Below are 25,254 nucleotides of genomic sequence, written 5' to 3'. Positions count from 1 at the left end.
CAGGAAGGGCACCCAGGAAGAACATCAGCATCCAGTCAGCTCCCAGGAAGAGCAGCCAGGGACTGAGGTTTGCTCTTCCCCTCATCCTGCATAGGCTGTGGAATCTGCTCTTCCCTGTTTCCGTCTCATACTCCACACACCTCTACCTGTAATAGAGCTACAAAACCATGGCTACGTCAGATCTATGCTTCAGCCTCATCCTTTGTGTGTAGTTCCTAGCATCAAAGTCTTAAAGAAAAACCAAACCAAAGAGTTTTGCAACAAGCAGGCACATCTCCTACACTCTTTTTCTAATAAACAAGTCTTCTCCACTGTGTCCTCCAAGAGTGGTAGCAACCCCACAGCACACATGCAGCAGCTGGCACACGGGGCCCTCTCTATCAGTGTGTGAGTGGGACCCCAGTCAAAATCCACACTTCATCAGCATTTTGTGCAGAAGCATGCCAAATGCAAACTATTATCTTTCAATCCAATACATTTGTTTGTATCATTAAAAGTTCTGTTACTGTGTTTTTCTTTTAAGACAAAAGATGTTAATGTATGAGTTGCTTTTTCTGAACTAAAGCCAGAGTATTCAGGTTCAACTGCAGCACTGCTATTCTGCAGCGAGTAAGGGGGTTTGGGGCTGCAGTCTGGGCACTCAGTCTCTGAAAGCCTCACCATCTCTGGCCTCGAAGGTTGCTGGCTTCCAACGCAAAGACGTGTTCTTTTTTTTTTTTTTTTTTTTTTTTTAGGGAGGGGTCTACAAGGTGTTCAGGGTCTCACTACTAGATCAGACTGGTACTGATCCACCTGTTTACAGCCTCCCAGGAGCTGGGATTACAAGCACACACCACCACACCCAGTCCCACTTGCCCTCTCAGTGGGGCTGGCACGGCAGGCCCAGGGATCAAATCCCAGGCCCCTGTGCCTGCTTGCAGGCGCTTTAATCCGCTGAGCTATTTGGCCAGCCCAAGACATGTGTTCTGTCAGGCTCAAGTTCTCTTTTGCCCAAACCAAAGTTTCCGAGGAAATAAAAGGTACCACCGCTCACACAGACTGCACTAAGTTTGTCACCACCACCGTCTTTCTAACTGGAAGTTTTGTGACCTGAACCTTGTATGGCTTCCTTCACAGCATCTTGTTCAGCTATGCACATTATCTTTAGTCCCCAAAACAATTTTATCATGTGCATTAAAAGGTATTAACAGATATGAGAAGCAGAAGCATATGATACTCATCCTCTCAAGTCTGTCTTATGGAACAAGAGAGTGTATGTGTCAGTCATACTTTATTTATTTATTTATTTATTTATCACTCTTTTCTTTTTTGGTACCAGTTTTGGTGGCCGGCACAGCACATCTGGTGTTCTGGGGCCAGCATGGCATACCACACCAGGGATCGAACCAGGGTCCTTGCACTTACAATGCAGGCGCTTAGACTGCTGAGCTATCTCCTTAGCCCACTTTATGTCAATTATAAATTCCTTTTAATAAACTAGGGGGAAAGGGCCAGGAATACAGTTCAGTGGCAGAAATGCCTGCCTGACAAGCATAAAGTTTGCGAGTTTCAATCCGGTAAACCACGCCCTCCAAAAAAATCAGAGGAAAAAATAAAACTATGTCAGATTCTGCTTCAACTTCATCCTTTGCAAATTTAATTCCATCTCCAAGTATCTTAAGGAACCCCTATGAAGAAGCTATCCCCAAGTCAACTTTACAAATATGCAGGAAAGATAAGCACCAAAAAGGTAACATGTAGGCATCAGGAAAACTCTCCTCCTCTGACAGGGTCCTAGCACAAACTGAAGGATTGTTCAACAGATGAATGTTAGAACCAGCCAAATGGTTCAGCAGACTAAAGCATCTGCAAGCAGGTGCAGGGGCCGGGGGTTTGATCCATGGGCCTGCTGTGCCAGCCCCGCTGAGGGCAATTGAAACTGGGCATGGTGGCATGCACCTGTAATCCCAGCTCCTGGGAAGCTGTAAACAGGTGGATCAGTACCAGTCTGATCTAGTAGTGAGACCTTGAACACCCTGTAGACCCTTCCCTAAAATACAAAAATAATTAACACATATCACTGTCTCAGTTTGCCCCGGGGGGTGGAGTTGGCCCAGCAAGCAGGGAATCAAACCCCAATCCCTGCGTCTGCCTAGGCAGGCGCTTTAATCTGCTGAGCTATCTGGCCAGCCCAAGACCACAGCTCTTGATAAACACAGAAAATCACCTCTAAGCAGACAGGAACATAGAAGATAAAATGAAGATAAAAATGAAAGTTTGTTTGTTTTTCAATGCTGGAATTAACCCCAAAGTCTTGCACATGATAGGTGACTGCTCTTACCACTGAGCTACATCCTCGCTCTTTTTTAACTTTCGTTTGAGATACGGTCTCACTGATGATGTCCAGGGGTCTACCTGTCTCAGCCTCTCAGGTAGCTGGGATCGCAGGCACGAAAGATGTTTTTTTAAAGGCAGCTGGCCAAAGGGCTCAGCAAAGATTGCATCCACTTTGGGTGGCCGGCCTTGCTGCTCTTCTCTGCCCCACTACTGGTGATAATGGCCTCCCAGAGGACACGGGCTTCCCCGCGGGAAGCACCTTCTCCAGACCCCTCTTACGCAGGTATCTTTGAATCTGAAAATCACTATCCCAACACTTCTGGCCTTTTGCTCATCTTCCTTGATACATGAGACATCCTCAAGCTCTTCCTTCCTTGGGCCAACTCCAAATGCTAAGGACTTTTTCATCAAATATTAAAGCAATTGGTATATGGTAAACATAACATGCATAAAAATTTAGCTCAGTTCTCCACCCTTTCTGAACATTATGAAGTTATTTGTAAATATGTGGCTACTTTTCCATTCTTATACTCAAAAATGTGTCCCCAACACTTGCATCATAGAGGAGCTCTGTGCCATAGACCCCAAGCTACTCCACCAAAGTAGATGCTATCAACAGAATAGCCCCACATCGCTTTGTCCTGCTACTTCTGAAGCCCCAAGTCACAGTACTCTTCTTTCCTCCCGCAATCACAGGTCACACAAGTGAAGTTCATTCTAGAACTCTACTAGCTACCAACTTGAATGGGTATTCATGGGTTCATGGTTTAGGCCAGCAGTGTCCTGACTACAACAGGGAAGAGGGCCAATGTCTGTCCTCTGAGCTGTGATCTGCACAAGAAACAATGTAAGGAGAAGGCCTTGAGAAGCTCCAAGGTCCTGACTCAGGTTAGCACACTCATTCTGATACTGCCATCAGAGACAAGAAGTGTGAAGAGAAAGCAACACTGCGGGAAGCAGGGCCTGATTAGTACCAGTCACTGTCCACCTCTTCTTTTCTGCACCCTTGCTTACTTCTTCTTGGGGTTACACAGCCAAAAGGTGGACAAACCAAAGCAGCCCTGGCTTCACAGAGCCCCTCGGACAGAGAACGCTAGCTAAACGAGTCCTGGGTGAGGCTGGGTCCCCCCTAAGGTTTGGGGAGGCAGCTGTCGGAGCGCACTGACCGAAAACAACCAGGGACTGAAAGAGCCGCTTCTGTGTGCTGGCGAGGAAGGCAGCTCCGGGCCCAGGAAGGGCCAAACACACACATGGCAGAAAACGCCAGGAAAAAACTCTAGTAGCTCCTTAAACCTTCCAGTCACTGCACTCACAGATCCTATTTGTCCATGCAGTTGCGATCAATTCGCAAGCTCTTCCATGCCTTACACGTGTGTACATGTTTAAGTTTATACAGCTATGTGTATTTATAATATATACGTGCTATGTTTAGTGACTCATAGATACTTTCAATTCTTTTTTGTTGTTTACGTGTTGTTTTCCATGCTTCTCCAAAGGGTACTTTGAAATCTTTCCAGTTTTTACAATTAAACCTAACCATCTGGGCAAAAATCTTCACATTCACTAAATTAGTCACAGATTTTGTGGGTAAGCTGAGAAACTAAATTCTATGCTCAGCGCGGGACTTAGACCACATCTACCGCAGCAGAGCGCTCCCTCTCCTATAATCTCTCCAATTATGCACACACATTCTGGCTCAAATAGCACGGTGGCAGCTACACGCACTGGACAGAACTCTGCTCAGACAGCACTGTTCTGTTCGTCCTCAAAATGAGTTTCAAAAAACCCAAAAGGAAATTCTTAAAATCAAAACAAACATCAACAAAAAGCCTTTTAGGACTTACTTTATAGATAACAGTAGAAAGTGTCTGCTTCTTCCACCGCCATCTAACTCTCTCTGACTCTTGATCGGTGTGCTCTAGCAAGCCGCTCACCCAGAGAGGGCTGTACCTAGGTACTGAGCACCAACACAAGTGCCAGTTAAATATAGGGAGCATTTTCTACACTTTTTCAAGTGCAGAAGTCTTTCCACCTTCTTCAGAGTTCACTACAAATGTCACAGAAGAAAACTCAGCATGTTTAAGATTTAATATACTTAAGAGAGTTGAAACATAACAAGACAAGTGATCTTGTGTTGTCATTCAATAATCAGAACACAAATGCAGAAATTACGGAACTTCCATCAATCTAAAACCGGACGGGATTATCTGCTCAAAGTAACTCTGCAGCTGTACTACTGCCGGGGAAATGGAGAAATGCTGGTTTTTACAAGGGACTTTGTTGCAGGCTTATAGATTCAGAGGCTGGTTTTTCAAAGGAGACCTTAAGCCTTTAATATGAGCTAAGATAGAGGTATTAAACTTTGGCATAATCAGGTTTATAAAAATGACTTTCAGTGCATTTTAGAGGTTAGTTGTTTCTCCTTTCACATTTGAAGTGGACAACCACAGGGATCCACTTGAACACTACATAAACCAGGTTCAAGAGGAAAGCGCAAGGGGGCATGAGGAGGGCTGGAGGAGTGGCTCAGTGGTGGGCCACCTTCCAGCATGCGCACACCCCTGGGTTCTTGCCCAGCACTGCAAAAATATAAACTTTTTCTTAACTTGCAGAACTGACAAGAAGCGCTCGTCAATATTACGTTCTAAAGAGCCAGACAGCTCAGCATCTCGAGTGGGGAGAGAGCTGGAGTGGGGAGAGAGCCTGGCAAGCACAAGGTCCTGAATTCGATCCTCAGGAAAGCATGGAGAGCTGGCCCTGGAGCCAGGCATGGCAGTGCACACCTGTAATCTCAGCACTGGGGAGGCTGAGACAGGAAGACCACTACAAGTCTAAACTGCAGAGCGAGACCCTATACCGCATAATTTTTTTTAAATTTTATTTTATTGAGAAACAAATATCAATGAGACAGTTTCAAAACTTATTAATAGGACAGCTTCAATAATTAATATATTGTACATTGTTATCTTCTTAGTGGTTATCTGTAGTACAAGATGCAGACAGAATAACCTGTCCAAACACTATTAGTGCAAATCTTTCATCTCACTGAATTAAGCGAAAGTAGCTATATATCTATCCTAACTATTCTGCATACACAAATACAAAATGGTCCTTCCTTTGTATCGCCTTTTTTTGTTTAGTCTTGTCAGAAATGGGTGTTCCATTGGCATCTAAATATTATAGGTGCGTGAATTCAGAAAAACAATCCAACACAGTCCATCACTCCACAATAGTAGTAGTGGATTATCCACAGAATTTGTTGACTTGAGCCTTTCACAGCTCAGCATATTAATATGGCTTTACTTTATCTACCTCATTTTTATACTTTTCTGCTGGATGGTTAAGACCAAGATAAAGTAAGACCTGTATAACAAGAAACGTAACTTTTGTATCTGATAAGGTCAGTCAAGTCCCCTCAGGATTTATCCTGTAACCCTGTACCGCAGTTTGCAGATCCTTGGTCCACCATGGTACCACATAAATTAAAAGAAAGCAAGCTCAGCATCTGCTCCCTCTTACACAGCATGTGAACACCAGAAGAGTTGCTGAAACAGAAAGCATGTTTAGGTAGTGTGCATTCTAAATCCTCACAAGCATTTACATGATGGATACACCAACAATTTGGTAAAAGCTTTCTTCCTAGGAAAGATTAAAACTGCAGGGAGATTTCAAGCTTACACAGCCTCAAGGTTGTCATAAATATTAATGGGAATCAAGGGTTTTTTGGGTTTTTTTTTTCAGTTTTTCACTTATCTTGGTTTGCTAAGTAAAACTAGATCGAACACATATTAACATTCAAACCATGACCAAAGAAATCACATTTAGGTAAGCATTTGCAGAATTTTACCACTTTGATAAAAGATACTTTTTAATATGAGTTTTTTTATTGTGTTTTCACAAATGTGGTCTTAGTAACAATGACAGTGCTGAGTTTAAGATTCAAAAGTTTGAAATTTTGAAAATTATGCTGGATGCTCATGGAAGTAAAATTCAGTCTTCATTAATATAGAAAATATTAAGAAAAAAGCATCAGGCCAGGGAGATAGCGTGGTGGCCTAAGCACTTGCCTGGCAAACACAAGGACCTGAGTTCGACCCCTGGTACTGCATATACATGCCAATGTGGCCCCGTGCCATGTTGGCCCCATGCCAAGCTGGCCACTGAAACCTGGAGTTTTGGTGCACTCCTATAACCCCAGAGCTGGGGAAACTGAGACAGGAGGGTCACTACGAGTCCAAGTTGTATAGAGTGAGACCCTGTAACAAGTAAATAAATAAATAAATCTAAAAAACAAAAAAAGCATTAAAAATAAAGAAAAGCTCATTAAAAAGTGACTAAGAGACTGACAATTCTGAAACCACATAGATCTAATCTTCTGCACCACGTTTGCCTCTCAATTCCCACCACCCTACCGCACAACACCTCCACAGAAAACACAAGGCTTTGCAGGACTCTGAGCTGTCAGCTGGGATTTGGACTCAGAACTCACGCCATTTCTGAAGGACCACAATCCCAATACAGTGGAACCAGAATTTAAAGGAAGAAAAACAAGTTCACCACAAGCTAATGAAGATAGCAAAAGTTCAGCTGATCAAGCACATATCAAGCAGTGAACAAATGACGCTAATGCGAAGAAGGGATGGGTTTCTTCGGAGCAGACACAACATGAGGGCTTTCTGTTGAAACAACACTTATATCCTGAGCTATCAGCAAGGGTGACAACTTATACACAAAAGAGCAGTTTGAGATAAAGGGTTACACTCCCAAGATTAATGTAAAAATAAAAATAGTGAGTTGGCGAGGGTTTCGAATGGCAGTGCCAAACATAACCACTTACTAGAGATTCCCCTAAGCTTATTTATTCATAAGATTAGAAAAATGAACTTCATCTACTATGGGGACAAATGTCATAAATTCTCATTTTCTATTTTTAAATATAATTCAGTCCTTTTAAAAGTTTTTTTTTTTTTTTTTTTTTTTGGAACCGGGGATTGAACTCAGGCCCTTGTGCTTGCCAGGCAAGTGCTTATTCCAACAAACACAAATTTGCCACACCACTTGGCTGCCATTGCTGGAGAGTCCCTTTCTATTCACGGACACAGCTACTAACGAATGAAGCAGGGGGGATTCCTGCAAAGGGTCCCTGCTATTCATGAGAAAGCATTGTATAGGGCTTGGTGACAAAGGGCCTCTCTCCACTGCCCTCTTTCCCACACACCTTTCTCCTACTCTGAGGGCCACCATCATCATTCCCCTCATTCCAACAAACAGGAGAATTCAAGGACTATCTCCTAATCCCTCTCTGAGCTAAAAGGATCCTAAGGTCTTAGTTTCTGAATCAGGCACCAAGAAAAAAAAAAAAAAACCACACACACACACAAAAAAAAAACAATTTGCCTCCTTCTTCCTCTTCTCTTTCTCTGCAGCCTAGAAGCTGCACAGGGCCAGGCAGTTCTCACCATTCAACAATTAATTCTTCTTCTGCTGCCTTTGTGGAAAAAGAGGGAGGGGGTAAACAATGGCTGAGCTTGATGGCAAAACTTACCACTGGACACTCACTTTCTGTGCGTTACGGCCTGGTTCTTTCACCTCCTAGTCCATAGTATTTAGTGACCGAATAAGTCTTAATCTGTAAACAAGTGGTTTGCTCTACAATTAAATCATTCATTTGTCTCTTAAAAAAAACTGTTTGGAGGCTGTCCAACCCAGAGACTTATAGGTTCTTCTATTATTTAGCTCTCCCAATGGTTACAGGGCAATAAGCTCATTTGGAGTTTATAAAACTATGCACCATCAACAAAAGTATGTAATGCTTCCAAGATCCACAGTAGCTTCTACGCACACAACGAGGAGCTGTGTGTAGTCTTCCCCCAAAACAAAAATGCCTGGCCCCAATTAAGCGCCCCGGAGGCCTTCAAAGCAGTTATGCTAAGTTGCAAATGCAGCAAGATCCACTTGAACTCCAACTGTCTTGTGTGCTTTTCCTCCCAAGGTAGGAAAAAAGCCTGGGCAGACTGACCTCATTAAAGGGTAATTAGTGAACCCCAGGAGTTGAGGGGCTACCACAATCAGGCCCATTGTGAATATTTCGCTATGGGGCTACTATTTTTTTTTTAAACCCAGGAGGTTTCTGCAATCTGAAAGGCTCACATTTTAAATTTTTATGGATTTCAATCTGACCTAAAAAAAAAAAAGTTTAGTCACTGAGTAAGAAAAAGAAAAGCAATAAAAAAAGACCCCTTTTGTAGAATTCTGGTTTAGCTAAAGTATAAGGGTTTTCTCCATGAAATCATTTAAATAATGTATAAGATTTTTTAAAAATAGTAAATGTTCCACCTCTTGATTACAGAGATTGAAAACAGCACATAAAGGACAGTAAAAATTAATCAATATAGTTTTATGGTTATATTTCACAGTGGTGTTAAAAAAAACAAGGGATGCAATCCATTTACACGAGAAGGTGTAACTTATGAACTAGTATGGAGTGATATGACCAACATAACCACTTTACCATCAATAAAGTCCTTCACACCTCTTTAAAGCCCATTATTACTGTTGATATCAATCTGCCAGCATGCTTGAGGATTTGCTACTATAAAATGCACCAGTAAATTTGACTGTTTATACCCTTGAACTTAAGGAGTACCACCTATCTGTAAATACTAGGCTAGAGTCACTGTCCAGGTACTAAAATTCTCCTGTACAGTACTCAACGAAGTATTTTTCTAGACAAGTAACAAAACCGTTGTCTTGTCTTCCTCATCAACTCCGAAGTAAACCACTTTAATGTTTACATACAAGCAAGTAGACCAACATCTATGTGTGTAAAAAGAAAAAAACAATCACGGAAAGGAGAAAACTGAATTAGGTGGAGTACTGTTGTCCCTCATAATAAGACTACCCCAAAACTCGGAGGCCAGTCTGCTCTCTAAGCAGTGGATTAGAAGCCAGCAGAGAGGATTTACATCCCAGCACTAAGCCTATGGCAACCCAAGGGTTCTGCAGCCTAGGGTGATTGCTCCAGGGACCAGTACAAACTTGGAGCACAATTACTGCCCAGTAACCTTGCATGTGCCGAGTCAACTAATCACCCTATTCGTGTATTTGGATTTACAGCTTTTGAACATCAGATGAAAGAATTCAAAAATGTAGAACAAAGGTCTCTGTGTTTTGGCCAAACATACTTGAGCTATATTTAAAAGTAAATTTGTGTGTGCTTGTGTTCTATTAAAACTCTACGCAGGGACCCTTCCTTAGCCAAACATCCTCGTTTTGTTTATTTTAGAAACACTACAACATTTATTTTTGTAAAATTTAAACAGATGCAGGACGTTTCGGAAAATCTTAAAACTATGTTTAAGGCTCACTAAGGGATGAGTACCGACCCCAGCAACAGTCCTGGTGTTTGGGTTTAATACACCCCGAGTACGAGGCTGGCGGGGTGCAAACCCTGAAAGTCGTTCCAAGCTGTTGGAAACCCTTCCTCTTAGAGTAAATTCAAGGGCTCAAAAAATAAATATTCAAGAGCATTAATTTGTTTCTAGATGTGTGCGTGCAAGTAAAACAGCAGTCATAATGTGGAAATTTCAGTCACATTTTGCAACTAATTGGAAGCAGATTAGAATTCCGCCTCAGGGGAACGTTGTCAAACTAGAAGCTGGAGTAAATGAAGAAAGAGGTGAAGGCGTCGTGAAGAGCTGACAGATTTACAGCGCTCGGGGCCATAAACGGGTCCGGGAGGGGAGCAAGGCGCGTCCCCGCCCCCGGGAGCGCGCAGCCCGGCCCCGCCCCCGCCCCGCCCCCAACGGCTCCAGCGGCTCGGGGAGAAAAGGCGGCGGGCTCTGCCGAGCGCTGCAGCCAGCCGAGGAGCTGGGAAACTGCGGGCTGCTCAGCCCGGGGACGCGAGGGACGGAAAAAGAAGACGCCTTTGTTTTTAGGGTGGAAGAAAGGAGGGAGAAGGAGAGCAGGCCGGAGGACAGCACAGCCGTGGAGCGACGCAAACAGCTGCGTGCTTTCCACTCCGGGGTCTGGCATCTGCTGCCGCATCCTGAGCGAAGCTGGCGGAGGGCTGGGGTGAGGATCCCCCCCAGTGGAGGGGTGCTGAAGGCCCGATCGCTTGGGTTAAAGTTATGCTGCTCCCTTTGGGCAGCTGAAGCAAGCACTATTGCCTAACTTAAATTCCCCCCTCGGAGAACTTTAAAGATTTTGCAATGTGAATCGCCTTTCATGAGTTATTTAAGACCTCTCGCAGTACAAAGGAATAACAAGTCAGGTTTGGGGACAGCCTCCGTTTTGTCAAAATTGCACTTGTCTGCTGCTTATCTTCACGCAAAAGTTGAACCGAACTACTTTTCTCTACTTCTCACTTCTTTTTCTTTTTTTATAATCACTGCGTCCTTCCGAACTGGCTCAGAGGTCAGTTTCGACCTGTGCCTATTTTCCCCCTAGTTGCAAAGATTAAGTTCTGGCTTCATTTCCATCACAAAAGAGTTGGCAAAGAACTAAAAGCAGGAGCACACAGCTAAGAGCTGCTGTTCTGGTCATAAGCCTGTAAGAAAGCACAGATTTGATAGCATTACCCATGTCCTGGGTGCACCACGCACAAATAAACAGTCCTTCATGAAGAATGGAAACCCAAGGGCTCAATCCGACCAGTCCAAGGCCCAATTCAAACGTTGTTTTTAATATGCGCCATGCATAAAATCTGCCTAGGAGGTGATCGGAAATCCACAAGTAATGGGGTCTGGCTGTGCACGTTCTGGGGAAACAAAGGGGAGGGTGCTTTCCAGTCTGATGATATTTTAGGTGAAGAATGTAGAATCTAGGCACAGAAACAAATGGTACCTTTTAAGCCAGATGAATTCAAACGTGTGGTGAATGGAGTAACCCAAAGTGCCACCCTCCGAGGGGGGAAAGGCCGCTCACCTAACTAGGAACAATTTAGACATGACCTCTGAACTTTTGGTGACTAATGGGAAGGGCAACAAGGTGTTCGGTGAGCAGCCAGGGGCCAGAAGTGCTTTCCTAAGAAACCAAACCAGTTTTCTTTAATCAAAAGGACTAACAGTGACTTCCAGGACTTCATGAAAGTGTGGCCAACTGGAACTCTGTCGTCTGTTGCTAATTGAAGCATATAAAAGAGTCCATTTCTTAAAACAGACTAGAAACACTTAAAAAAAAAAAAATTCACTGCCACATGACAAAAACCAGAATCAAGCTGACTAGTAGAAGATCAGCACAACCAAAGACCAAGCTATTATTTCAAACTGTCAGGGGAAAGCAGTAAAATTGCTACCAGGTCTCCTTAAGTTACCCTTCAATAAAAAGAAGCCATCAGGGAAATAAGAAGAAAAGAAAACACATCAAAACCTTAAAAGTCCCTTTAAGTAAAATTATACGTCTGTGGCACCATGCCATCTGCTCTCTGGTTAACATAATAAGCCAATTCCACAAGCTAAATGTCTGCTTTCTAAAATCATTATGTATAACACAAAATATAATCGATATATTTTTATTTACTCTCCAACTGTAAAAGCCACATTCATACAGCATTATTGGAATATGCTTAAATGTCCCCATAGGCACATTTTTCTTAAGGTGCTCGCTGACACTGAGGATTCCCGCGAGGTAGACTGTCAGTAGTAGAGCAAGAATAGTCACAAAGAATAATCAGACTGGGAAGGGAGTGAGAAAGAAGAAAGAAGCTTTGAAACCTCAGTTCTAACTAAAATACTCTTCCACTGAGTTCTCCATTACAATTACATACTTTTAAATTTTCATTTACCTGTGCTAGGGATTTCCAAAAAAATTGTCCTGAATATATCATGCAGTACCTGTGGCTCAAGGCCCACTGACCAATCAAAATATATCTGCCATATGAGCTTTTCATTTATTGGTGCAAAAAATTCTTCTACTATATTCCTGAAGGTGTTGGGCCATGGAGATAGCTTAGTGGCCTACGTGCCTACCTGTCAAGTGCATGGTCTCGAGTTCGATCCCCAGTACCGAAAGAAAAAAAAAGTGTATGTATTCCTGAAAGTGTAGCTAAGCAAAATCTAGCAAATATGCAGCCTTTGGCTTTAGCAACAAAATGTGAGTCTTACCATCTTGAATACCCCCAAGTTCTCAAAATAAGGTTACAAACAGCCCAACTGCTAGTCAGTCAACTATAAATAGTTTACCAACCTTTCATTACAGTGGTTTTGTTGCAATTGCCAAAAGCTTTTGCTTAAATTAAAAAGAACATATAACAGAAAGCAAGCAGTCACTACTGAAATTTCAGTTGAAAAACACAAGGGGGGGACTACTATCCAAAAGAGGGGATCCCAAAATCAGTGGTAACTTTTAGGTTCTATTTGTATCTTAGAGAACAAAGCCCATACCACCTAATACTCACAATCCACATCTTTACCCATCACTTTAACTTAATGTGCCCATCTATGAAACAGGAGTTACGAGGCACCAGTACAATCCCTATATTACTCTAGAACAACCGAGGTCATTACTGAGGCAGAAACTTTATCTATTCCCTTTCCCTATAAGCTTAAATGATGCAGCAGGTACTGTTCCTACTTATTGACAACAATCCTAGGGAAGAAGGGTTATGTCCACTATGATGGTGCTAACAAGAAAAGTCTAGAATTTCCTTTATTCTCACTTCTACATTACCCAGGATGCCATACAAGTAATTCACAAATAAACTAGTGTTCAGGGAAAATTCTTGATGTTCAGATTGCTGACAAGTTCAGAGCACTGGCAAAACTATGTTATGCTACAGTAATTACTATGAAAACTTTCAGTAGTTACTATTAACGAATAAATTAACATGAGCCTTCCACGTCTTACACACCTCTAGAGTGTGTTCAACATGGCAATTACCCTTGTTCAAGAAGAGTTTAAGCTGCACTGGAACTCAATTATACCTATGATTTTTTAAACATATATTTCAAAAGGCAGGTTTCATCACATTCACATCACTGAGCAAAATCTTTTTACCAGCTTATGAAAAGATATTTCATCTTCCTTCCCAAGAGACATCTTCCAAATATCAAAATGACTTCTCTTCAGCTTTGGAACCACTTTTTTTGCCTTATTAAAGCATCGACCGCTAGTGAAAGTTGAAAGACAAAGAATGAACCCATCTGATAAAAAGTTTAACACCCTGTACCAAATACATAAAAAAACAAAACAAAAACAGTTCAACATACAGCTCTCCCAAATGTTACTACTGCCCTGGAGCCTAGAGCTGCCACTGTGTTAGAAAGCCAGATAGACACTTGTTAACAAAAACACATTACTTTGCTACTTTTAAGGATGCAAAGGAACTAGGAGTAGTAGATTTATGATTTAAGTGCTTGTGGCTAAAATAGCTTTGCAATTATCAAGGGCCTCTTAGAAAGAGCAAGAATGCATTATGTGCTAATGACCACAACCAGGGGTCCCTTCTCAACTCTTTTGTCAGAACCCTAGCAGATCCTCCCCGCAGCTTCACCATTAACATGTCTGTTTCCTGTCAGCCCACTCAGAGATAATGTCATTTATCTCAGGGAGGCACAAGCTCAGTCATTAGCTTCAATAAAAGACCTCAAACAAAGGCCGGATAATGTTTTACCCAGAGCTCTTACTAAAGCCCAGTACCAAGAATCTTAAGTGTCTAAAAGTCAAGGACTCAAAAATTACCCTTTAAAGAATATTTTGCTTGTCATCAACAATCCTGCAGCCTGCAGCTCTAAACTGGAACGTGGGCTATGTACAGTAAACACCAGTCTACCCCTACTACCACATACAATTAGATTCACTGATAAATGCCGACCAGGGTGAGGCAGGGAGAGACCTCCCTTGCCCCCAGGGGAAAAATTGACAGAATAATTCAGGTACTGACTAAATAGAGCTTTGAAGAAGCAACTCCCTCAATGTGAGTGCTGAAGAAACCAAGTGACTATTACAAAGTGGTCAAGGGCTGAGCTTCTGGAAATCTTTTGAATAAAAGTGGAACTGGTTAAAATAAATGTAGGAACATGTGTTTTCACAGTGTTACTCATATTACTGCAATTTCAAGTTTCTATGAAGTACCAGGTGAACTTTTTTAAATTAAAAAAAAAAGCAGACACCGTCAAAATTGGAGCAAATCTCAGCCATTCAATCCCTGTTTTTCATGCTGGAAACGAAGAACAGATGGTACTTTCCATGTTTTTTAAATCTGGTTATTGAACACCTCTGTGGTTAGGGAGATTTCTGCTTAGCACTTTCGGCATACATTTCATTTACTAACTATAAAATGCTGCTTAGGAAAAAATAAGTCTTTATAACCCTCTAATTAAAACCATCTTGCAGTCTTGCAATTTCACTTGAGGAGCATTCTTAACCTCATGACTTTTGGACAATCAATTCCTCCCCCCATTTTTGTTTTACAGACTATTTGCAAAGTTATTAAAAGTTACTATATATTATCTCCTTTAGCTCAATTTTGGAACAGTTGTGGACATGTTTAATCTCCCCAACAAATTTAACATTTCAAATACTAATCTCCAGAATTCAGTGATTGGCCTGATCACACAAATACTACAAATACATGGGTTCTCACAAAGCCCTTTCTTAAAGAAAGGGCAGCTCCCTGGGACCCACCTTAAAGAGCCCGATCACCCTCCAAGGAAGCCTACAGAAAACTAAGGAGCTGAGTCAGCGCTGACTGGCACCCACCCTTAGTGACCAACGTTTTTAACAGCTAAATCTCTTATGTAGCTTTCAAAACAGTGTGCTGTCCAACAACAATGGACTTTGTTCTTTAATTATACCAAGTGACCTTCCTGCCCTTTATTTCACCATGCATAAACTGCACTCTAAACATAGTGTGTGTGGGGGGGACTGTCGTTGGGGGGGCAGACTGTCGTGGGGGTGGGGCATATTAGCTTTAAAAAAACCTCATTAATCAAAATACATTCTTCAACAGCTCACACCCTCACTTAGAAAATGTGCCAGAATTCCCAAATGAGGTGTAAAAGGCTTCTACAAGAGAACAAAATGAATGCTAGCCTTCACAGGCAGGTCCATTTGTAGACACTCCTTTTAGGATGACAAGGCCCATATTAATGAAAGTAATAGGATATTACAGAAGTAATTCTCTTCTTGGAATATGTACTGAATAGAATCCTAAACTATAGCTATGTGACCTTCTGGTCTTTCACTTCTACATATCAGCTGCATTTAAGAATTTTTGCCATGTATTTTAAAATGTTCCAGCAATCAAATAAGTGTATATACAGAACTCTATGTAACTATTTATCTCAGCTAAATGTCTGCCTCTCTGATAAGTCAAAACTGAGTAAAGAGGATACATCAAGAGCTCCTATTATGCTTCAAAAGAAAGGACAGAGAAGGTGGAAGCAGGTTTTAACATCCAAAAACCAACCCATCAAATCTACTTATTCAGACGTGTCACTGGTGGCTTAACCACAAAATGGGCTACAGAAACACAACTCAAACATCTTAGAATTACGGCATGTTTTGAATTTTGTTCACGTACTAAGGGAGTGGCGACTTTTACAGCATACTTGTGGTTTCCACAAAAAGGAGTAGAACACTCATTGATTTAATTAGGTTTCATAAGGTCCAATTTATCATGTTTTACATGACTTTGTATAGTAAAGAAACAGAATAAACAGACCAAAAATAGACCTGTAAGCATGGTGGGAAAATTAAGCAGTGACAGCAGCCCTGTGACCCTCCTGCGAACATTCAAAGCACTGGGGCAAAAAATGTGCACACACATCCCTTCCTACTTGGCGTTTGGATGTGGTGCCATGTGATTACTGAACATCACATCCATTCTTCAGGTCCTTTTTCTTCACACACCCCAGATAAGCAAGGTTGAAATGAAACATCACATAAATTGACCCAAAAAATCTTTCTGCAAGATGCCTCCAAGTTGAAACATTTTTGTCAGCTAAGGCCTAATAAATCTTCACTTTCTAGACAAGTATACTCACTTTATTACGAAGGATGTTCTAAATTGAAGCCTAATTTGACACCACCACTAGTTGGTGGAATAAGGGTTCCTTCCCACGGTGGCATTCATGCCCAGGAGTGCCATGCACTCCTGTGGTGAGGTGGAAGTGAGGAAAGGCCCACAGAATATGTTTGCGATCCTGGGCCAACACACCAGCTTGCCAAGAATGGCTAACACCGCAGGGTCCAACCCCGCCCCCCCCAAGTGATCCTCAAGAACTCTGGGTCAAACCAGGGAGAGAAGTTGGCCTCACCCCTTCCTTCCCACGCTGGGACAGGAGTGATTCTAAGCACAGTGCCTGTCCCCCCACCACCACCCAGGCCAACCATGGCTTGTTTACTTTTCATTTATGTAATTCATATGATCACATTTATACTGCTCTGACTGAAGAAGAGGTGCACATATATGAATAATTTAATTCTCCCATTCTCCATCCAGTTTCCTCTGTGACGGGAAAGCTAAAAGAACACAAAAACTGGAGAAGCGACACTGCGCTCTAATCTCAGTTGCCATGACAGCAGCCTTTGAGATCCTGAAATGCTCCGATTGCCAGCTAAACAAAATTGTTGAATGCGAACATTTGGCTGGAAGATTAAAAGGCTAAGGGGAATGCAAAAGGGCAGTACCTCCCACATTCCAAGCAGCCAGTGAATCCAATCAAATGGCTCTGACTCCTTAACCACAGCCATTGTGCGCGCTGGATTAGGGCAATTCATCTAGATAGTTAGAGCAGATTAGAGCTGCAATTGGAAGACCATTGGCAACAAAGGTAAAGGCCTTACTGTACTAAGTAATGAGAAGACTTCACAAGGCCCTTGGCAGAAATTATGTGACGTTATTATATATTTGGAAGTAAAAATTGAAATCTGGGATTTTTTTAAAATCATTTAAATTCAACAATGTAGAATGCTATCTAACCAAGAGACAATGAATAAACACACAAAAAAGTTCTATATCCTTTTATATTTGGTATTTTTATACTTCAACCTCCTTCAACTTCTAAAATCAAAACTTTATTCTTATACTCTATATGTCGAGCACATAAAAACAAAAACAAAAAGGCTTAGAGAACTATGCATAGATTTGTATAGAAAGAATTACCTAAACTCATGTTACCACTAGGTAAATTCTAATCCTTTTAATCAAGTCAGAAAGAGGGAGAATCCCATCATTTAGTAGGCGTCTCCCCAAGCAACCATGCCACAGGTCACATGACAGAAACACCCCTTCTGCTAGCACCACTGTGGAACTGGTCCCAAATGGGTTTTCCAGAAAAACCAGGCAGACTCTCGCTACCCGCTTGTCTGAGGGATGCGGCATCTTCTGTTCCCAGACATTAGTCAGCACCCACACGTCGCACTGCATAGGCACAACAGAGGTCTCCGTGCCCAAGCAGCACAGCACTGGAGCAGTGTTTGCAAGGCAATGCCTAACTGCACTTCCCGACAACAACAAAGATGGAAAGAAGGGTCCCAGTGGCCTAAGTGACTATCCACATAAACGCAATGAACAGTTCCTGCAACTAGCTTCACTCTTCCTGGCTCCCCTTTGGCTATGTCTATGCATCTTAGGAACATCAGTCCACCAAGTCTAGTTTACTTTTCTTACCGGCCTTGCAGCTTTCTGGTGAGCTGGACACTCTACTTGATAGGGTAACACTCCTAAATCTCTACTTGCCAGGAAGTGAAGAAACAAAGTTACAGTACTAGCATCCACCCAAAGCATCCCAGTTTTAATGCAGTTATGAAACCAATGACCCAAAGCAGCAAGCTTGGAGTGTGATCAGGACCACTGATAGAAGGATCCGTCCAAGGTCACTCTTCGGGGGTACTATTTTGAAGAAACAAAACAATGAGGGGGGCGAAGGTGACAAGCAGACTAGAATGCTCCCTTTCCCACACCACAGAGGAAACTTGAACCTGCACCCAAGAACGTATCACTAGCAAAAATACAGATGTGTAAATTTAAACGAGGCAACGCTCCTTGAGGAAGAAACCAGGATAAGAGTCAAGTGGATACACAAGCAATGTTTCTATTAAACGCACAGCGCAACTCGCTGACTCGCCAGGCACCTCCTCGGCCGTAAGGCAAAAGGCACTGAGCTCACTCAGCCCCTCCCACCTGGGGACCCAAACACGAGAACCACAGCAGCAGCAGCAGCAGCAGCGGCAGCAGCAGCAGCCGGAGCCTAACACTACACCCGAGAAAACACTCCCATATCAAATCTGAACATAAAGGATGTATATCAGAGAAATCTCACAAAGAACCGGATAACACGCAGGGTGGAAAGCACAGGGAAGCACAGCCCACACAAATGCACACAGAGGAGAGTGGGACATCTAGGAAGGCGACGGTATCCTACCTTCTCGGTTTTCAGTTTCTTGATTCGCCTGTGGCTCTCTTCCTCCTCCTCTTCCTTCTTTACCAACACAGAGTTTCCCATGAGCCCTGAATCCGGGGCACTTTTGCTAACTTCCCCTGCAGCCGCACTGCTGCCACTCCCAGCGCCCCCGCAGTGGAAGGGGCTCCCGCCGCCTCCATTGCTCTTGGCCCCAAAGCCATAGAGGGGCCCCGCGCCGGGGGCCGGGCCGCCACTGCCGTTCTGCAGCAGATCGTGCTTGTCCTTCCTGGACTTCCCCGCATCCTTATCCCGCTTGGCGCCTCGGCTGCTCTGGCTTTTACCTGGCTTCTCCTCCTTGCTCTTCCCACAGGAGCCTGCCCCCGCGGTGGCAGCGGAGGTGCCGGTGCCGGTACTGGTGCTGTTCGGGTTGCCGCCGCTGCCGCCGCTCACACCTTGACCCAGCGCTGAATTCATGCCAGTCGCCTCTCCAGGGCGCCCTTGGACTTCCTGCCTCTTGCCAGGGCTGCTGATCTCGGGAATCCCATACAAGGCAGCAGAAGGCAGAGATTTATTAGCATCCTTAGAAGTTTTACTCCTTTTCACTTTTGATTTGCTGGTCTCTTTGTGTGAATTCCCCTGGGGAGCAGAGGGCTGAACAGAAGCAAATTTTAGGCCATCAGCTAAGGCTGCGGTAGCACCAGCCCCACTGGCGGCCGGACCTCCACAATCCTTAGAGTTGCCGCTGCTAGTGGTGTTGGTGGAATTATTCATCTCAAATTTCTGCCTGTCCTTCTCCAAATCAGCGTCCAAATCAATTATTAAATTTCCAACCCCGATTTCCCAATCATCACCACTGTCATAAGTATCAACTGTATTTGGATCCACACCTTTTCCTGCAGTAGAAATGTTCACTGACATCCTGAAGATGGGCTCTCTAGAATAAAAATCCGATGAACTTTCCTTTGGAGATGAGGGGACATTCGTTTAGCTCCGCTGGGCTTTCTCTTAGAGAAAAAAAAAAAAAAATCTTCCAGTCTTCCTCTTCTTTTTCCTGCCCCACGAATGTGTCCAGGGATTTTTACACCCGTCAGTCCAGGTCCACCTTCTCCTGTGAAGGGGGGAAAAGCCGAATATTTCTTGTCTGGGTGTTACCAGAATAAAAAAACGCTTAATACTGGGGAGTCAGTAAGGGTACAGGGGAGGGTAGAGTTAGGTGGCTCATGTATTATTGTCTCCACAGTCCAATATCACACTTCAAGGAAAATAACCAGACCCCCAAGACACTCCCATGACAGTAAGCATCTTACATTAACTAAAAAGAAAATCCCTTTATCAGCAGCACAAAAATAAATTTTTTAAAAAAACATTAATATATCTTAAGGATCTGTTCAAGTCCAGAAATGTTTTTATGGCTTTTTTTTTTTTTTTTAAGTTTAGGATTTTTGTCTGGTACATGTGATATTTCAAACCCAGAAACACAACCTGAACACTCAGATAAGAGGACCATGGCATTAAACACCCCTAAGCATGTACTAGCTCTTCCAATTTAAAAGACCAGACCCTGGAAGTTCTCTGAGACTAGTTTTCAAAAGGATGTTGGTAAATTTTTCTTATTTCTAATTTTAGTGCTTCCTACAAATTGTCTCAGGGCAATCTGGTTTTTGTTCCCAGTAAGGAACAGCACACACACACACACACACACACACACACACAAAACCACCAGTAATTCCCCATACACATACAAACCTCCCACCTATCCTGTGTTCCCAAACAGTTTATACAATTTTTTGGAATATACACACATGTCGGTAAAAACATTTCTCTCTAAAAAAGACAGTGTTGTATTAAAGGTTAAATATCTGCCTTTTGAGAGAAAAAAATCCATCTAAACAAGTCTACTCTCTCTCTAGGTCACAGAATTGTTCAGTCTGTTAAATATGGTGCTAGAGACTACAGGGAAACTGATTAAGACATACACTTTAAGTGATCTGCCAAGGTGGCCTCAGTGACCGCAAATGAGTGTGTGTTTGACAAAGAGCAGTTAAAACGGTTTTTAAAGGGATCAGCCCCTTTTTAACAGTTGATTGTCAAGAAAAAAATAAATAAATATACATATATATACACACACATAGACATTGCTTACCTTTAATCCTTTATCATTTTTTAATTAGGCCAGCAAATCAAAATGCATTTCCCACTCCACTCGGCAAACAAGCCTGTGCCTCATTTTACTTAAACACCAAATGATCAAGAAGGAAGAAACCAAATAACACATCTCAGCCGGAATAATCACTTGATAGCATTATTCCACCGCCCCACCCCCCCCTTTTGGCAAATAGATCAGGAGTCCTTTTCTCCTTAAAAAAATGTGTCACTGTACAGCTGGAAGATAATGTTTCACATTCACAACAGAAGCACCAAAGGGTTTTTTTTCCTCTTAACAAGCATCGAGAATAATAGGTTTAAAAGAGAGAGGGGGTAAAAAAAAAAAAAAAAAAAAAGGAGCTTAGAGAAAAAAGTTTTCCCAACTTCTCATTCCGCCTTCAGTCCCCGACTTCAGAGTCCCCATGATCAGTAAGTAATGATCCCATGTAGCAAACCTACGGGCGTCCGCTAGTAACAAGACAGAATGTGCTAACATCGGGATAAATTAGTGAAAGGGAAGAAAGAATAAGAAGAAAGGACTGAAAATCTGGGCTGGATTCCGCCTGTTAGTCGGGAAGTGGCATTTTTCCGCCCGTCCTGACAGATTTGATTTCTCCAACTAACTTAGGAGCCCAGGAGGGGGAGAGGAGTGGGGGGGGAGGGGGAGGAGGAAGAGAAGGAAGGGGGGGTGGGAAGCGGGCGGGGAGCCGCGAAGGTGGGGAGCAGCAGGAGCGGGGGCCGAGCCGGGGACCCACTCGGGGCCTCGTTTCCCGTGGGCTCCGCGGCTTCGAGCCCCAGAACGTGATGTTTTCCTGTTTTACGTTGTTTTAAGAAAAAGGAACCGTGTTCCTGGTATAGTCCGGGGGAGGGGGGGGTGCGTCCTCTACGCTCACGCCAATCAGTCATGTGGTAATTCGATAATTAGAGTCAAAACAAGATTTTTTTAGACGACCTTTTCCGGACAGTCCCCTCACGCGCAGCCCACGGCGCGGCTCCTCGCGAACCCCTCCCCCCTCCGCCCACCCTCCTGGGCTGGGTCCGAGGGCCTCGGAGCGGGGTTTAGGATTTTTAATTAGCTGGCGCTGGGAAGCTAAAAGCAGTAATGAATTGTTGATGGATTGGAAGCGCAGAGTCGCCGCGCTGGAAGCGGGGCGGGGGATGGGCGCGAGTGAAGCCACAACCAACCACTAAAAGCAGCGATTTGGTTACAGTGCGAGCCTTTCACATCACGTGAGGATCAAGGGCTCAATTGGTTGTCGTGAGAACAAAAATGGTGACAAGCGTATCAAGAAAATACTGATCTGGTCTTTAGAAAAAAAAGCTGAAGGTCCCCCTCCCCCGCCCCCCAGGGCTCAGCTTCTAGTTATGAATGTGAAACATTCCCGGCGATCCGGTCGCGGAAGTTCGGAGGAGTGAAATTAGAGTGCGAGAGCGAAGCAGATGTTTTAAAGCAACACCTTATAAACCTTTCCTCAACTTATCTCCAATTTGTAGGCTTTCTCCAGGGGCCAGGGACATGGGCGCCGGGGGAGGGGAGGGGACGCCTCCCAAAGCCGCGGACTTTAGGGACCCCTCCATGTCCTCAACAAAGAACCCATCTTGTTAGCCCCTAAACTGGGTCCTGTAATAAACGCACCATTGTTAATATTTGTGGGTCTACTGGGGTGGGGTGGGTGGGGTGGGGCTCCTCTCTCTCAATGGTGTTTTTTGCTGCTTGCATTTTAAGAAGGTGGAAAACGGTAACATAACCATTACATGTAATGGGTGAATATTCCCTTGTTTGCTGTTAAATTATTGGGCACTAGGATGTGACAGGAGACAGAAATCGGCTCGTTCGGCCCTTGTCCCATTTTCCTGGCTAGCTGGGGAGGGGTCGCGCAGCGAGGACGGAGGGAGAGCAAGGTGCGCTGGAGAGCTGGAGCGGGACAGGTAACTGTGTCGCTTCCTCCTTCTTTGGGTTGGAGCCCAAAAGGTAATTTACTCTTAAGTTATCCCGAGTGCCCAGTCAAGCTGCATTAGTGTGAAGAAGTTACAAATGCTTCACCCTCCATTGAATAAAACTCACCCTTCTCGGGTCGTTCTAACTGCAAAAGCCAAGCCCTGTAACTAGTTCCTCATTTCAATGCATAAAAGTCGCGCATTCCCCTGCATGAAGTCCCCGCTAAGTGCTAGAGAGACACACCACGCAACCGTACTTACGGTCTGTATGGGCTCGAGTTGACCTTTTCCTTCTAACTGCATTGAATGTGTTTGGTTGCAGCCGCTTTATTTTGGAAATTATAATCTCTTCAACAATTTTTTATTAAAGAAGATGGATCATCAACTGTCAGACTGTCCTGTGTATTTTTATAAAAGCAAAAATTAAAATAAAAAAAACAAAACAAAAATCCCCCTGGTGCACACACACAACAAGCTTGTTCTGCAACACTGAAATCAGGACTGAAACACAACACACGCAAGGGGAGTGAAGCAAAAGGAGCTCTAAGCCTCTATACCTGAAAGGGACTTTTCTTTGTTCCCAATGCCCTTTCGCATCGGGCCAATCAGCGAGCAGCTTTTATGAAACCGGGCTCTCTCATTGGCTCGCTGCTTTCTCTTGGCTGCTGGAGGGGCTGAGACACACACACGTATAAAACACACACTGCGCGCGGGTGGGGGTGCGCTGGGGGTGGCTGTGGAGACAAAGCGTTTTATTTTCCAACCAGATTGGGGTTGAGGAACCTCCCGCAGTAAAAGGGGGGGTGGTGGTGTGCCCGTTTCAATTACCGCATCATTCACATAAAACACTTATTTATTAAAACAAATCTCAAACAGGCTGCGGAGAGAGGATGTCGGTAAATACAAGTTGGATTGTGTTATCTTGGGGAAAATAATGTATGTGATCGCTCGGTGGCAGAGGGAAGCCAAATGAGCCACCAGCCCGCGAGAGAAGAGGAGGCTGGCCGTGCTGCCGGCTTCCCTGCCTCGTTCCAGGACGCGGCAGCCCAGCTCCGGGAAGGATTTTCTACACTGCAGCCCGGTTTTTCACCCTCCCCCAACACTTTGCCATCCTGCAATTTTTTTTTTTTTCCTTCCTTGTGTCTCTCTTTGCTTGCTGATTAAATAAGAAAAATCGATCTGGGGGTAAAGGCGGTGGGGGAAACAAGTAACCCTTTTGTTTCCGAGTACTGGGTTTGCAACTAACAGTGTGAGGTGGCTGCAGCCATTCAGCCCAAGCAACGCCAAGGGCTCGTCCCCTAAATGAGGAGCCAGCCCCCCACCTGGGCTTAGGCGGCTCCAAAGAAATGAAGCAAAATCAGGCCACTGCCAACCAGAGTAACACCTCAGGCCAGGCTCATTTTTAAAAAATCGATTTGTGGGAGATAAAATGTACTACGACGATTAACCCCTGGCACAATTCCAGGTCCTCTTTTAAAACCTTCGCACTTTTAAACAATCGGAATTGTCAGAATTACCCTTCCCCAAATGCTTCACACTGTTGGTATGGGGAAGCAAGGGAGAGGGGAGGGTCCTTAGAATTCTACATCCGCAAGTCACCAAAACAAAAAATATTTTAGACCCCAATGTGGGACAAATGTAGCCAGTGGACCAGACTCATGTCACAGGACAAGGAAGGGTAGATAGAATAACAAGCTGCCAATATATTTATGCTAGTGCATGGATATACTTATCAAGCTTTTAGGGCAGGTTTTATTTTAAAAATTTTCAATGTCATTTTCTTTTAGGAGCTATAATATTGAAAATTTAAAGCTAATGGGTGCTTTCTGAATGTAATCAGAAGCATCACAATCACTAGTTTGAGAGAGCTAGTGGGACTGGAATTGTAATTTGAACATGACAATGGGAATTTAAGAATATGTCTTAACTGAGCCAGAGGAACACACACTGAATTAGTGCTAGCAGAAGACAGCCTACGATGCAAATACTCAGTGAGGACTTTGGGGATCGATACAAATATTTATGTCACATGTTTTAAGTAATAGCTATTGACTCGATTGGGGCTTTTAATATATTTAGGCCATTTAAAAATTGCCAATTAGTTGTTTCACTACCCTGGATGAACTGGACTTGTTGTTGCAAATAGTAATAAACAGTAGTTTCCACCTTTTATGGGAGTATATAAACCAGAGGAATGCGATCTATAACAGTCATTAGATCTCCCTAAATCCATTTATATTCAAAGCTCTGCATGAATAAAATGGGAATTTGATACCTAATATCTACTTATCTCCACCTCAACTTTGATGTTTGTTTTATATTTCAAAATGTACAGAGTTTGCATTTGTGGCTGGTCCATGGATAACACAGCACCATATGGTGATTCTTAACTTTTCTCCTTTCAGAAGAGCGGTTTCTCAAAAGACCAGCTCACTCCTGCGTGCTTCCTGCGTCCCTGGGGTGCCGTCTACATTTCAGCCTTTGGGAAGTCACGGTTACCCCATATGTT

The 25,254-nt window shown here is 43.5% G+C and overlaps 1 protein-coding gene across 4 annotated transcripts in view; it reads right to left on the bottom strand.

Moving 5' to 3' along the window:
• Positions 1 to 23,303, bottom strand: part of Znf608 (zinc finger protein 608) — a 113,265-nt gene extending 89,962 nt beyond the window's left edge. Inside the window, exons 1-2 of one of the 4 annotated variants that reach the window (XM_023715315.1) lie at positions 23,007 to 23,303; positions 18,684 to 19,770 (exon numbers count right to left, since the gene is read on the bottom strand). In XM_023715315.1, the coding sequence (XP_023571083.1) occupies positions 18,684 to 19,580 (897 nt within the window). In that variant the 5' untranslated portion in view covers positions 19,581 to 19,770; positions 23,007 to 23,303. Of the gene's footprint in view, positions 1 to 18,683; positions 19,771 to 20,805; positions 21,388 to 23,006 lie in introns of those variants that run through there. The other 3 variants (XM_004631326.3, XM_023715316.1, XM_004631327.2) reach the window with 3 other exon arrangements.
• Between the last annotated feature and the right edge of the window lie 1,951 nt (positions 23,304 to 25,254).

This window comes from Octodon degus, unplaced genomic scaffold, assembly GCF_000260255.1.
Source record: "Octodon degus isolate 3935 unplaced genomic scaffold, OctDeg1.0 scaffold00040, whole genome shotgun sequence".
In the NCBI taxonomy this organism is placed as follows: domain Eukaryota; kingdom Metazoa; phylum Chordata; class Mammalia; order Rodentia; family Octodontidae; genus Octodon; species Octodon degus.
Note: the sequence above shows the minus strand (reverse complement) of the source record. Positions and strands in the feature narration are given on the sequence as shown.